General features: G+C 29.1%; 1 protein-coding gene across 1 annotated transcript; it reads right to left on the bottom strand.

The window, feature by feature from the left end:
• Positions 1 to 13,765: 13,765 nt before the first annotated feature.
• Positions 13,766 to 14,669, bottom strand: LOC118048379 (uncharacterized). The gene has a single exon (XM_035058028.2). It carries the CDS (start codon positions 14,545 to 14,547, stop codon positions 13,957 to 13,959), a length of 591 nt encoding a protein of 196 aa, XP_034913919.1. The 5' UTR covers positions 14,548 to 14,669; the 3' UTR covers positions 13,766 to 13,956.
• Positions 14,670 to 15,012: the final 343 nt, after the last annotated feature.

The raw sequence follows: 15,012 nt of genomic DNA, 5'->3' as shown, positions 1-15,012 counted from the left end.
CTAGTTACTATAGAATGCTTATAAATTTTTAAAGCAGGTTAATAGGATTTGGTTATATTTTATTGTTATGCATGCTTTTGATATACAAAATATCAATAAAGACTATATTGAAAATATGTAAACAAATGTATTTTATTTAAACTAAATAATTTATGATCTCTTAAACTTACATAAGACATGAACATATTTTTTTTATGAAAGTAATTCTTAAATTAAAAAAAAAAACACAAGTTAAATTTGGTTATAATATATATATAGACACATCATTTTAATAAAATCAATAATTTTCTCTTGGTATAGTATTATTCATTAGTGGTATGCAATAAACAACATCATGAAAATTACAAGTCGAAGTTTTTTTTAAAAAGATTTTGTTTTTTTTAAACTGGAAAATTAAAAGAGAAATGTAAATTAAGACGTTTAATCTTATGTTGCATGGCACAATATTTTTTATGTAATTATATGCCGATAAATTTTGTTTAAGAAAAGTAACAATTTGAATTTCATTCAAGTTTTTTTCTTTACTTATTTATCTCTCTCTCTCTCTCTATATATATATATATATATTTGAATAAAGATAAAAAAAAAAAAGTATCTTTTTAACGAAAATTCCTTCAACTTATTAACCCACATCTTTTATTTTGATATTTTTTAAAACAAAATATTTATTTGATAGAAAACAGCTTATAAAAATCATAAAAAAAACACTTTAATAATAATAATAAAAAAACAATGTTTTGATCATTTTGATGTAAATATATTTTAAAAAATAAGCAAAACACATTGGTTGTGCATTGTCGCAAAGAAACCTATGGAATCTTTCTTTTATTTAATCAATTGATGATAGGATTGTTTGTTGATATTGAAAACATAAACTATAATCTCATTAAAAAATACAAAGTACTTATGTCCCTTAATAAGCCTGATGAAATTATGTTAATGCATGATTAAGACAATAATGCCCAAATCTAATAATTAAGTCCCTTAATATTGCCTTGTTTTTCTGCATCGTTTAGAGGTTGAATAAGCCTTAAATTATATAATTGATGAAATCAAGAAAAATTCAGATATAAATTGGATTTTTTATGGTTATATTTGGGGATGTTGGTGTGATTGAGCTTGATTGTGAGTCCATGAGTTTTCATGCAAAACAAGTTCCTAGTTGAAATATGAGATCATCTGATGATTAAGTCAACAAACACAAGATATGTGTGGTAAGTATGAAAAACAATGCACAAAGAAAAATGTATAAAGAGAAAGAGTTTATGGCCTAAAGTTGGCCTAAAATGACATAGTCTTGCATAGCTGGTTTTGTATGGCCTAAAGTGGAATTGTGTGTTGCTTGGCCTAACTTTCAATGGCTAAGTCGAGCTCTATTTTTTGTATAGCTAAAACTTGTATGGCATGGTCTGACACATTTATATGGCTAGGTTATGGAAAATGACAGGAGATGGATTTTGCATATTGACTAGGTGTATTTATACTCATAGATCTTGGATTTTTTCCATAGAGAATGAGACATATCATTAGTGGAGAAATTTATGTGCTGCCACTGTTAAGCCGCAGTTGCTCATTGGTTATTGTGTTATTTCATGGTTGTTGTTTCATGTGCGTTATTGATGATGAACAATATCATTAACGTATAAAATGGTGTCTACCCTGCATAGAAAAAGTTGCGTATGTATTAAAAAAAAAAAAGTGTTCATGAAAAGATTATATGCATGATGTGGGACTCTAGAAAACCCGAGAAAATTTATAAAAAGGTATATTGGGGTAAGATTGGAAGACTTTTAAACAATCATGTTTCAAAGAGTTGAATCAATAAAAAATGCATAAGTAAAATACTCATTATATAAAACATTACCTTTGTGTCTAAGTATGTATGAAAAATGTTTTCTTTGTGGCTATGCCTTTGTAACTGTGCCTTCATGAAAAATAAATGTTTTATTTTTATGACTTTTGTTAACATGAGAGTTTTTCATACAAGGGAGAGATGATTTTATCAATTTTCATTAGAGAACATTATTATCTAGAAAAAAAATGCTTTGTGATCATAAAAAGTACTGTATAAGAAAACGTTGTATGGAGATGTAGAGATTTGACTAAAGATCCTCAATGAAAATTTTTCATAGAGTCATGTATAGAGATGTCAATAGAGACATAAAGATCTCTTTTTCATGGAGTCATAAAGATTTTAATTGAGACATGGATATCTCATCATGAAGATTTTTCATTGAGATACGTTTAAAGACATGAAAATCTTGTAATGGAGATTTTCATGGAGTCATGGAGATTTTCATTGTCACTTAAGACATAATGAAAGTTACTATTTTCATTTAAAAATTTCAAAAGATAGAGATATAATTTTAAAAATTATATGATTTTGGGTAGTACATGATAAAGACTTTTTCATGTTTGTTTAGGTTACATCTTTTCTTTATAAATTGTTAAAGATATCATAATTGTGGTTATGATTGTGGTCATAATGAAAGTAACAAAACTTGTTAGGATTTTTTGTGTTTGTGTCACTTTTTATTGGAGGTGGATACCGTATAAAATAACAGTAAATATGTGAGTGGTTAGGAGCTCAAAAAATATTAGGCAATCACAAATGCATCCCTTAGTGCTTCTTTTGGATGATGCCTTAGTAGAAGATTGATGATAATGTAGAGATTTTAATTTTTGAAAATAAGGTTGTCCCTATCTAGTGACACTTGTTTCTTCTACTCAAATATGATTATTTATTACTTGTTTTACATAAATAAATAAAAAGTCCTATTAAAAATGATTACAAGTGTTCCTATAATGCGTAGTTATAGACTCTACCAATCAAGTCCTTAGTGGCAATTGCTTTTAGTGGATTTTTCATGTTTAGCATTTTCTTATTGAGTATCTAAAGATACACTTTGATGCTTTCCTCTTGTCATTAAGTGATGTGAAAAAGCTTGGTCGTGAACTTTTTAGCTAGAATGCTAGTACTAAAATAAAAGATGAGCTTAACGTACATATCATCAAGCTAATGATATAGTTGGGTTCAAGTTATGATACAACATACTAGCAGATCCATGATGAAATATTATTGGGATAACTTTTTACATGGTGTTACACTTTTGTGCGACAAGGTTTCGGATGTTTGTGACACTTTGGATATGCCTTTTGGGATATGTAAGACCATCATAATTGTCAAAGTTGACCTTCGCGGTGACATGATCTTTGAAGAGATGAGTATATAATACTTTGTGATAGAGTGGAGAGTCTCTATCATGGTGGAAATGGTGTTCATTTTTAGAAGGCCATACAATCATTGATGTTGTCTAGTGTCTGAGTCTTTTTGTTGAGGAGTATTATTGATGGAGATAGTCACACTAGTGGATAAGATTTTTTGGATGAGTGTTTTTTATAGAAACAAAGACTTCTTCATAAAGTAGGAGTATCAGGTATACTTTTCAAGTTATTTTTTCCCAAACTTTTATCAAACTAGAGCTTTTTATGACCTTTAGTGCACACAGTGAAGCTATATGTTGTATTTTCTATTACCGAAATGGAAAAGTGCGAGGCTATTCTTGTATGTCTAGAAAAACATTATTGAGCATTTGCACTTAATGAGATAGTTGTTAAAGAGCTTAAGGAGTTGTAGTTTATGTGGCAGGGAGATCAATTATTTTTTCATGTCCTAAAGTTTTGTTAGTCGTAGGAAAGTATGATGATTGAGAGGGAATGGACTAGCTTTTGTTTAGTTCCCTATAGACCATGCCACTAATGAAATCAGAAAAACTTCATACGTAAATTAGATTTTTCATGGCTTTATCCTTGAATGTTAGTGTAACTAGGCTTGACCACAAGTTCACGAGCTTTCCTATAAAACAAGTCCGCTGTTGGAACAGGTGACTCTCCGTTGATTAAGTCAGTAGATTTAAAAAGGAAGTGGGTTTACAGGGATTGTGTGTTGTTAAATCTTGTTTTTAATTGCAAAGTCAAGCTCTATCTTTTGAGTGGATAGAACTTACGTGGCACAGTGTGGCACCTTTGCATGGTAAAGGATGTGCCAAGTCAAGATTAGACATATTAAGGTTGGTTTTGGTATTGGGCTAAAAATCTTTACTATTTGGGCTAGAATTCAGCCTAAATAGATTTTTTTTTAATTTAGGTATTATTAATGGTGATGAATATTTTATTAAATAATTATACTGGAAAAAAAATGAAGTCCTAGAATTCCAACCTTGTTTCATTAGAATAATACATCTAATACACTAAGTTATGTTGATGTTCAAATGCCTTTTTTTGGACTTTAACTAATTGTAATATGATCTTTTTATATGGTCATCCATAAAGTATAACCATCTTTTTTAGGTCCTATTACCTTTCCCTATTAAAAGATCTGGTATATTTAGTGGTGTTTCATTATTCATATGAATAGTGAAGCTTCTTCTTCTTTTTTTCTTTTTTTTTTTCCAATTCAACCTTTTATTTTTTATTCTATTTCTCTTTTTTCCCTTTCAATCTCGTCTTTTTTTTTTCTCATGATTTTTTAATAGGCATCTTGGTTACCTTTAGACTAGTCAAATTGACTAGATCATATCGGGACAACTCTCTCATAAATTAATTTCAAACTAAAGTTAGACAAAAAATCTGGTTAAAGGGTTTTGTTGGTTAATTTCATCCTTTTATTTTGTAATTTAATCCTCATAATTTTTTTCTCAATCGTTCGGGATATCTTTGGAATGGCTAAGTGGACTAGGTCACACCCGAGACAACTCTCATGTGATTTAGTTTTAAACCCGACCATAGTAAGGAGTTAAGTTGGGAGGTTTCTTCTATTAATTTCATCATTTTTTCTTAATTTCATTCCTAATTTTTTTACCGGTCAGTCAGGTTGTTTTTGTACCGGTCAAGTTGACGGGTTATGCCGAAACAACTCCCACACAATTTAATTTTAGATCTATGCTAGGGAAAGAGTCATGTAAAAAAATTCCAAGGTTGATTTACTAAAATGAGTTAAATAACAATACTAAATAATTTCATATGAAGTAAATAATTTCATATGAAATAAATAATTTTTTTGTTATGGAAATATTTTTTGATCAAATATGCATGGTAGTGCTGTCCTATAAATTAGTTAGAACATAATCAAGTTAGCCCTATTATCTCAAAGAGAGACATTGATCTTAATAGCATACTTTCTGTACATGATATAAATGGTCTTGGCTCAGGAGGTATACTTTGGAAGGTTAACAACACGAAAATAACCACACTCCATATATTCTTAAGCATTTGTTTTAGAGTGTGATGAATATTTTTTAAAATATTTTTTATTTAGAAGTGTATTAAAATAATATAATATTTTTAAAAAATTATTTAAGACATAAAAAAAATAAAAACACATATAAAAAATAATTTAAAACTAAAAAAAGTAATTTTTTTTAATCATAGTTGGACCGTGCAATTACAAACACCACCTATTAATGCATGTTTGAGAGTGTGGTTGTGGTTGCTTTTCAAAATACTTTTCGTGCCGAAATGCATCAAAATGATGTTTTGTTATTTTAAAAAAATTATTTTTAAGATCAGCACATTAAAACGATAAAAAATATATAAAAAAATTATTTTTTATTTTTAAAAAACATGAACACAATCACATTTTCATTGTGATCACTCGTGTCAAAATTGGTGCACTAGAAACAAGAGAGTCCGAGGGGACACCTACCGTGCTAATTTGGCTGGAATTTGCAAGATGGTTTGCCTATGCATGTGAAGCTGAGTTGCCATCACGATTGGCAAAGTCAAGAGATAGGGTTTGAGAATCACCATCAGCAATAGGATGGGTCCTCTCCAATTTAATGGATGTTTCTGTAGATAGGACACCTCCCTTTTCATGACAAAATCTGACTGATTCATGCCTAATTAAGCAAGCCAATGCCCTAATTATTGTCTTTTTTTTGTAGATATTGCGTCACAGAGGGCACGACTTAAGGGCATGGGCTTGGCAATTAGCGACTTGGAAATTCATTTGTCAATTCCAAGTAATTATGTCCCTTGACGAGCTCATGAGATCAATTAGCAAAAGATTATTGCTTCATATGGTTAGTGTACAGTGCACATGATATACTGACGACATTGTTATGTTTCTTCTTTTATACTTATAATACGGTTGCCTGTCATTACCGCCAGGATTTTTTTGAAATATTATTAAACTCCGCAATCTAATAGTAAAATGATGGTTTATCAATTGACCAATTTTTAAATTAAACCAATTATAAATGAATAAGATATGATATAGTTGATTTGATGGGTTTATACATGATTTAATTCACCAAATTAAAATTTAGTTTGATTTAAAAAAATATATTTATTTTAACAATTTTTTAAATGTTGAAACAATGATATCTTGGGTTTATCCGGGTTAATCTATAAAACTATAAGTAAAATAGATAAAAATTGAAAAAAAATCACCATCTATTATATGGAGACTAAAAACCCTAATTAGTTTCAAAAATTCTAGATAAAAGACCTATCATAAAATAAGAAAGATAATAATCACTATATATATATATCCTATCTAAAGTAAATTGCTTTATATTTATCTTTAATGATAAAGATACCTAATATGCTTACATGTTATGAGTTTGTCTAAATTGGTACATGTGTGTTTGTTATTAAAAGTAAAAGAATAAAGTGAACTAAGGCATTGATTTGAGACATAGCTTGGTGCCAGGATCAAATCCCCACTTTTAAAAAACTGAGCATTGGACCCATGAGATGGTGAGAAATTGATGTGCATAAGCTCATATAAAATTATATTGATTGAAATGGGCTTGAATGCTACTATTTACATTTAATGGGTATATCTAAGATCACGCTGATCTATCTCAAATCCACTTGCATCTCTAAAAAAATATGTCCCAAAGAAAAAAAAATATATAAAAAAAATCAAACACACACCATCATGAATGTAGAAGATTCAAATTCAAACAACAATAGGATTATTTACAAATAATATTTGCAATTAAAGCTTTAAGTCAAGATTTTACAAATATTTTCATTTATAAATTTTTTAAAAATATTGTCACCATAGGTGACTCTACTTTTTTGAAAGTGACTAAATAGATAGCTAGAATAATAGCTTTGAAGGGTGTTGTCAGGGTATTATGAGAAAAAAATATGAAGAAAAACATTATTATACATATTAAAAAAACAAAATTACAAGGAATTATATGTTATTTTAAAAAATATTTTGAACCCAATAATTTAATGTATTAAAATATTTTATTATTTATCAATCAACACTCTAGGACAATGCTCAATAGCAATTCATTTATCCTAGGTGGGTATGTGAATAATAAAATCACTAATACACCATAATAATACAAAGGGAAAGAAGTTACAAAGATGTTTTGAACACAAAAAAGTAATATATGAAGTAATTTATTTACCCACCAATCAACACTTTAAAACATCGCCTAGTGATAGTTCATTTATTTTAGGCGGGTTTATAAATAATAAAACTATTAACACACCATAATATTTTTAAAGGAAAGGTATTTCAAATATATTTTGAATACAATAATGTAACATATTAATAAGTTCCATTACTCATCAATTAATACTTTAAGACAACGCCTAATGATGATTCATTTATTCTATATGGGTTTTTGAATAATAAAACCATTAATATACCATAACATTGTAAAAGAGAAAGATATTCCAAAGATATTTTCAATACAATAAAGTAATGTATTAAGCAATTTCATTACCCATCAATCAACACTTCAGGATAACACCTAGTGATGGTTCATTTATCTTAGATGAGTATATGAATAATAAAACTATTAAGAAACCATCATATTTCAAAGTGAAAGATATTTCAAATACAATAAAGTAATGTAATAAGTATTTTCATTACCCACCAATCAACCTTTTAGGACAACACTTAGTGATTGTATATTTATCCTAGACGGGTCTTTAAATAATAAAACCATTAAAACACTATAATATTACATACTAACACCATTAACACGCATCATAACAATTCAAGCATAATGCCTACACATATAAAATTTTATTATGAGATAAAAAAAATTACATCTAGGATCGTGGTGTATTGATTTAACCTTATTCCACCTTAAAAAAAAAAAAAAATCTTTGATGGCATCTCAACCCTAGAGTTGTGACACATCAATGTGGACCCCCAAAACTTCTAATAATCATAACATTTCATTATAATATGTATGAGAATCAATAATACATTAAAATTTATCAAAAACTTATTTTTAGGGTTTGAAATTGTCTTTCTAGAGTAGCTAGGTTAATTAGACGCTACCAGAACTGGTTCGATAATGTCAGCATGTGTAGCTCAAGCACTACCATGATTGGTGGTGTGTGGATAAATGCTCCTTTGATGTGGGAAGTGCATGGTTTGTTGGTTTAAGTTTGTTTGTTTTTTTCTTTTTGCTTTTGTAGTGGCGGTAAAGCAATCGTTGGTCGAGGTGGGAGATCATTGTTAGGAAAGATCTCGATCTTCTCTTTTCTTCTCTCTTCTATTCTCTCCTAGTTTAGCTATCATCACTATTGCTTCTAGAGTTGTTGTAGCTAGGTATTTGTAATGGTGGTTATTGTGGTGGTTATGGTGTTTATAATGATCTTTGTAAGGAAAATATAGTTCTCCATGTGCAAACACATATAAGTATTTCTTGATGAATCATTTTTAAGTAGATGAATCATTTTTAAGTAAATGAATCATCACAACATCTTTATGGTGGAACTTTGTATTCTTACACTTCACATATACATATCTAATTTCACATGCATAAATACTCCTTGAATTAAAAGGTATAAAATTTAATAAAACCATCAATCCCTCCTATAAAACCTTCATGTGAATCTTGATACATCAAAAAATAATCACCCATTACTTATAAAACCTACATATAATAATATTGATTTTATCAATTCCATAAAAAATAAATTTCTCTAAATTTTCAACTTAACAAGAAAACCAACAAAATATAATTGATACCTACTAAAACAACCCGTCATTTCTTCAATTATAACACATCTAAGTTACAAAATCAAACTCAATTTCATCAAATGACAAAAAAAAAAAAATTCAATTTCCTCCAAATATCAAACAAACCATAACATACAAATCATACATTAATACAATAAATTTATTTAAAAAAAAGTTTTGAAACACTTAAATATATAAGAGAACTATAAATACGCAAATAGATTTAATAAATTAACCAAAAACATAAATGTGTTATAAAAGAATAGGCAGGTATACTTATTTTGTATATCAAAGCTTCAAAAAAAAAAAAATAGAATTTTTTTTTTTGGATTCGAGGAAACCCCACCCCCTGAAAAGCCCACTTTGTGAGCCTAGGTGAGCAAATAAAACCCCGGTTATTCCAGACCCTTACAAGAGGTGCATGCCCTGACTCAAACTCAAGACCTGCTATGCGGATCTCAAGTCCTTTGCCATCACGCCACGCCCCTTGAGGAACAATAGATGCTAACACTACTAATAGATATAGATCGACACCGATGAGTTTGGGTGGCTAGATTTGTGAGAAAATAGGGAGCGACCTATATTTGTTTTAGTAAGAGGATGACGAAAAAGAAGAATAAGAGGGGAGGGAACTGATGTTATATATTATTTATATTTGTTGATAGAGTTATCTCATTTGCAATTCTGTTGGTAAATAATGATGTGTTAACTTTCTGACATAATTGTCAATGATATTTTTATTGATTTTTATTTTATTTTTTAAACTCTTTCAACAATTCCATAAAAAATTACCAATAAAACATATTTCATCATTATTACCATCAGAAATTATCCATCATTATTTCTATCAGAAAATAGTGATTAAATATTATATGTTAGCGTTTCCATCGCTATTTGCTCATTTTTTGGTAGTGTTTGTTTTTTTTAATTTTGAATGATTTGTAATTTTGCTTTATGATTTTTTACAAGTTTGCCTTTTATGAGGTAATCTAGTCTCATAACTTAGATTGTGAGTTTTGAAGACTAGCCCGATTTGTATTTGATATTTTTTTAGGTTTTTGTTTTCATTTTCCCCTTCAATATTAGGTTATTAGGCCTTTAGTTTTGTGATTTTTTCTGTTTTTCTTTCTGTGAGGTTATTTCAATCACATATCTTGAGTCGGAAATTAATCGAGTTAACCTTGATGACTCAAGTTTTTTTTCATCATTTTTTTATTTGTTTTTTTTTTTAGTTTCACCTTTCATTATTTAGTTTACTTGAGAGTTAATTTTCATTTTTTTTTAAGGAGTTATCCTGACCTCATAAGTGGGCTATGAGTTTGGCATGCTGACTAAAATCAATGTTTTTTTTTTTCATTTTTTTTAAATTGAATTTTTGTTTTAATTTGTCCTTCAATGTTTGATTTGCCGATAATTAAGCTTTAGATTTTCTTTTTTATTTTTGTCTTTATAAGGTTATCATTGTTTCATTCAATTTTTTTGTTTTTATTATCAAATAAGATCGTTGATATCTTTTAAGAATATTTAGATGGTTTCTTTTCATAATATTAACAAAGATTTATTTTTTTATCAATTACTCATTATTGTTTTTTTTATTATTATCATTGACTTTTTTTATAAATATATTATTAAAGTAATCAAGTTTATTAAACATATTTGAATTAATGACTCGAGTCTTAATTTTTTTTTTTTTTAAAAGTGCTATATCATGATCTGATTATCTTTTTTATATTATGAAAAATTTAACCCGGTTGGCGACATAGCATAAACAACTTAAACCACTTATCCATATGAAAAGCCTGCACTATTGCGCCTTCCTTTCATGTGATTGGTGATTGGGCTCTATTTGGGTTTGTGGGAATGGTAACTTAGGGCTTAACAAACTCGTGAGGCAAGATTTTAGCTGATAGGGATACGAAAAGAAAAACTTTGGTCTCCAAAACAAGCCATGGAGTCACAAATTGTATATCAAACCTGCCGACCTGCATGGAGGCTGCGATTCATGTTCAAAATGCCAGAGAATATCCCGAGAGGGGCCCCTCTCATTAGATCATAGGAATGCATTTTCAAAGAGTCAATATAAAGAGAGGCCATGATTAAAAAGGCTGCTTGTTGCATGGCATATCCTAGTTATTGGCGGGAAGATGCTTTTTCCACTTTGATTTTCCAAAGGAATATACCACAATGGAACACCACCTACAACGGCCGCCGCTAATATTTTATTGGCGGACAATCTATATATATATATATATATATATATAGAGAGAGAGAGAGAGAGAGACTTCTATATATTTCTGGAACCGTGAGGCCAAAATGAAACAAGCCACTAATAGAACGCCTAGAAATATGTGGTATTCTCAAAATTTGATAGTTACATCCTACATGCAATGCACCTAATATAACATCAAGATATATTTAAAACAGCGGTAATAATTATTTTTTAAAATATATTTTTAATATCAACATATTAAAATAATTTAAAAATATTAAAAGATATTAATTTTAAATAAAAAACAAACATGTTATTAAAAGACACATGATTGACTGGTTTGTGGTTCCTGTAGCTTTATCCGTAGAGATTAGTTAACAATCCTCTTGCCTCATTGTGCAAATGATTCAATATGGATTAATAGAGAAGTGAACTATGGAAAAACATACTTCAATATTTACTTCACAAAATCAATATATTTTCATTTCAATACCATCGTTTCAAGCATGCATGAGCTACTCCAGGACTTAGTAATATCTCACGTTTTCCCCTTGTATAGTGTTTTCTATTGGATTTATTTGCTTACCTTTTTCTTCGTAATAAATTTGGATCTGATAATTTGCTGGCGAGAGAGGAAAATATAAGAGAAAGAGAGCACAGATCCCTAGTGTCCCACAATGCATCTGTTTGTGTGTGTGTGTGTACCCTTACAAGGCCCTAAGCTATCATCTTTTTTTCTTTCTAAGAGATTCAACTAGAAATATGCTGCATCCTTGCTTATCACAGCTTATCAGTACCAAGAGCTGCCAGCTGGTGTGAAGCTAGCTTCCATATTGATCAAATAAACCATCTGTGTGCCTTGAAGTTCTTTTGCTTCTTCGCCAAATTAACAAACATTGCTAGAGGCTTTTAGCATAAACAAAAATCCAATACACACAATCCTAGTAGTTCAACTGGTTAGATTATAGATTTGCTTTCTAATAATTATGAGTTTAAGTCTTTTCAAGATCATTGAAGACTTACGTAATTGTTAATATCAGAGCCCATGAAATTAATCGAGATATGTGTAAGCAGACTTGGACACCTATATTAATAAAAAAAAAATTCAATACACATACATAAACAAAAATATTAAAATGAACCAAATAAATAAGCTGATTGTTATATTATAATAACGAATGTTGAAGATGTTAAAGTACAATTAATCATAATAATCAATGATGAAGAAAAGCATATTAAAACATTCAAGAAAAAAAAATCATGATTGAGAACTTATTTTTATTGGTGTAAATTACTTATTGCAATTCAAAAAAAGAATTGGGTTTTTTGAAATTCAAACCTTAAAATAAAAAGATTTATTCTTTTATATCTTCAATTGCTCACTATGGTTTTGATCTAATAAGGAGATACCAAAATAAATATCTAATAAGATTTTTGAACAACATGTGTGTCATCATTCTCTATCCAAACAATATTTTCAGGACAATAATAAAAGTAACTTGCCATGTACTTTTCAACATTACCGTGCATGTAGCAATAAGAGCAATGGTTAAGTTCAAGTGGACTTTTTTCTTCCTCTCATTATTTTCTCTCTCTTCTCCTTGCCAAAGAATAGATTTATCATTTCATCTATTTTTGGTATCCATGTCCTTTTTATTATTATTATTATTTATTTTATTTTGTTTTTATTTTTTTCTCAGTATGATCCCTCATAATTTAATTTATTTATATTTTTATATCAAATTTAATCCTTATTTTTTTTCTTTATCCCTTTCCTAATTGAATTTTATTTTCATTTCCATCCCTCATCATTTGATTTCAAATTATTTGTGTCAAATCTAGCTCTCATTTTTTTACTTATTTTTTTTATTTGGAAGTTTTTTATTGCATTTTTTAATTTCAATTTCATCTCTTATTATTTTATTAATTTATAATTTTACTTCGTTATGTTTGCTTTCTATAGAGTTGGTCTCGGATTCATGAACAGGATCACGAGTTTTGAAGGTTAACATGAGTTGACTTTGATTTTTTTTTTTTAAGGTTATTTTTTAAATTGTTTTTTAATTTCATCATTTAACATTTGATTTATTAAGAATTGATCTTCATGTTTTTTTTCTAGCTTTACTTTCAATTAAGTTATCTCAATCTTATCTCAATGGTCACAAGGTTAATAAGTTAACTCGAGTTAATATAAATATTTTTTTCACTGGTTTTTTTAATTATTTTTTTCTAATTTCACCAAAAAAAACATTAAATTATTTTATAATTAAGCTTTATAATTTTATTCAATTTGTTTTTTATATTTGACATGTAACCATAAAGCTCAATTTTTTTTTTTTAACTTTTTCTTACATTGTTAATTTTTTAAATTATTTTATTTATTATAGTTGTATTTTATTTATTTATATTATTTAAATTAATTGAACATTTTAAGCTCAGATTGTTTTTGCTTCTTTTTTTTTTTAACACTTGCGTTTCCTTATCAATGTTTTTCGTTTGAGAAAAATTTAGATGAAACCGCAGTATAATTAATATATAGTACTAGCAATTAATGAGTAAGGATACTTCATAATTATCTATAAAAAAGAACAGGACTCCTAATTAATAATGGAAACCAAAAATTGAAACATTAAAGACGACCTACCAGGCTTCAATGGTTGTTCCAATCACCAATTGATGTATTTACATTTATTAAAACACCTTAATCAAACATCTAAACATTCTCTGACCACCTAGGCACCTATCAAGCCACACTGCCGGAGCTGCTCTTTTCCCTTCTAACTCCATCCCATAACCTAACAACGTTGCCGTTAATGACCGTCAAATCCTGACATCTGTACCATCCACATTCCCCCATTCTCACCCTCAACATTCTCTCCCACAATGTTATCTCCCCCCCACACCTCCCCCACTCTCCAAAAACCGTGAACTCGTCCTCGCCGCCGTCGTCAATGCTACCATCATTTTGTCTATCATCATCTTGATAATAAAACACCACAAACTTCCCTTTTTTCGCTCCGTTGTCTTCAAAAACTGATGGACTTGAACTCACTGAACCGGGAGCTGCTGGTTCTGTAACTGACTTTGGCGTTGTTGTTGTTGTTGTTGATGATGTTTCCGGATGAGATAACTCAGTGATTTGGCGTTCAATGTAATCCGGTGAAGGTGATGGTTCCGCCAGCGTTTTGACGGCTCCTGCGGCTCTGATCCTCCAAAAGCTAACGGCAGCTGTTATAACGGCAACCCACGTCCATAAATTGTTAATGATAGTAAGAATCCCAAGATTCACATAATCAAAAACCAAAGCATCGATTGGAGAATCTAAAACATCCATGATTGAAGAAAATGAAAACCCAAAAGCTAAAAAGAAAGAGAAAATATGTTCTCTTTTACTCTGTGGTTTTTGCGGTTGTGAATGATACGAGGAGTGCGAATGATTATTTATGTTAAGGTGTGAGTTAATCTGGACTGTTGGATTTATAGCCAAGAGAGTCGAATCTGACAATAGATGCCGAGAATCGAGAGCAAAGATGCTAGTCTTACTGTCGTAGATCCAAAATATATACCAAATTCGACGCTTGGATTTTTTAATTTTTTATTGAATATTATATGACACGTGTACGGTCAACAATGGGTCTCTTGCTCTTCCCGTATCCTCTTTTGATTTATACCCTATTTATTTGTAGAAAAGTAATTTTTATTTTAGAAAATAGTATTTTTGGAAAAGTGAATTCTAAAAAAATAAATTATTTTTTAATGTATGGTAGTGTCATGAAATATAAGTTGAAAAATATTTTAC

Source organism: Populus alba, chromosome 6 (genome assembly GCF_005239225.2).
Source record: "Populus alba chromosome 6, ASM523922v2, whole genome shotgun sequence".
NCBI classification, from domain to species: domain Eukaryota; kingdom Viridiplantae; phylum Streptophyta; class Magnoliopsida; order Malpighiales; family Salicaceae; genus Populus; species Populus alba.
The sequence above is the reverse complement of the archived record's forward strand: the minus strand, read 5'-3'. Positions and strand labels throughout refer to the sequence as shown.

Bases quoted from the DNA above. Each gene is read 5' to 3' on its own strand.
- LOC118048379 (XM_035058028.2), bottom strand. From the start codon at position 14,547: ATGGATGTTTTAGATTCTCCAATCGATGCTTTGGTTTTTGATTATGTG.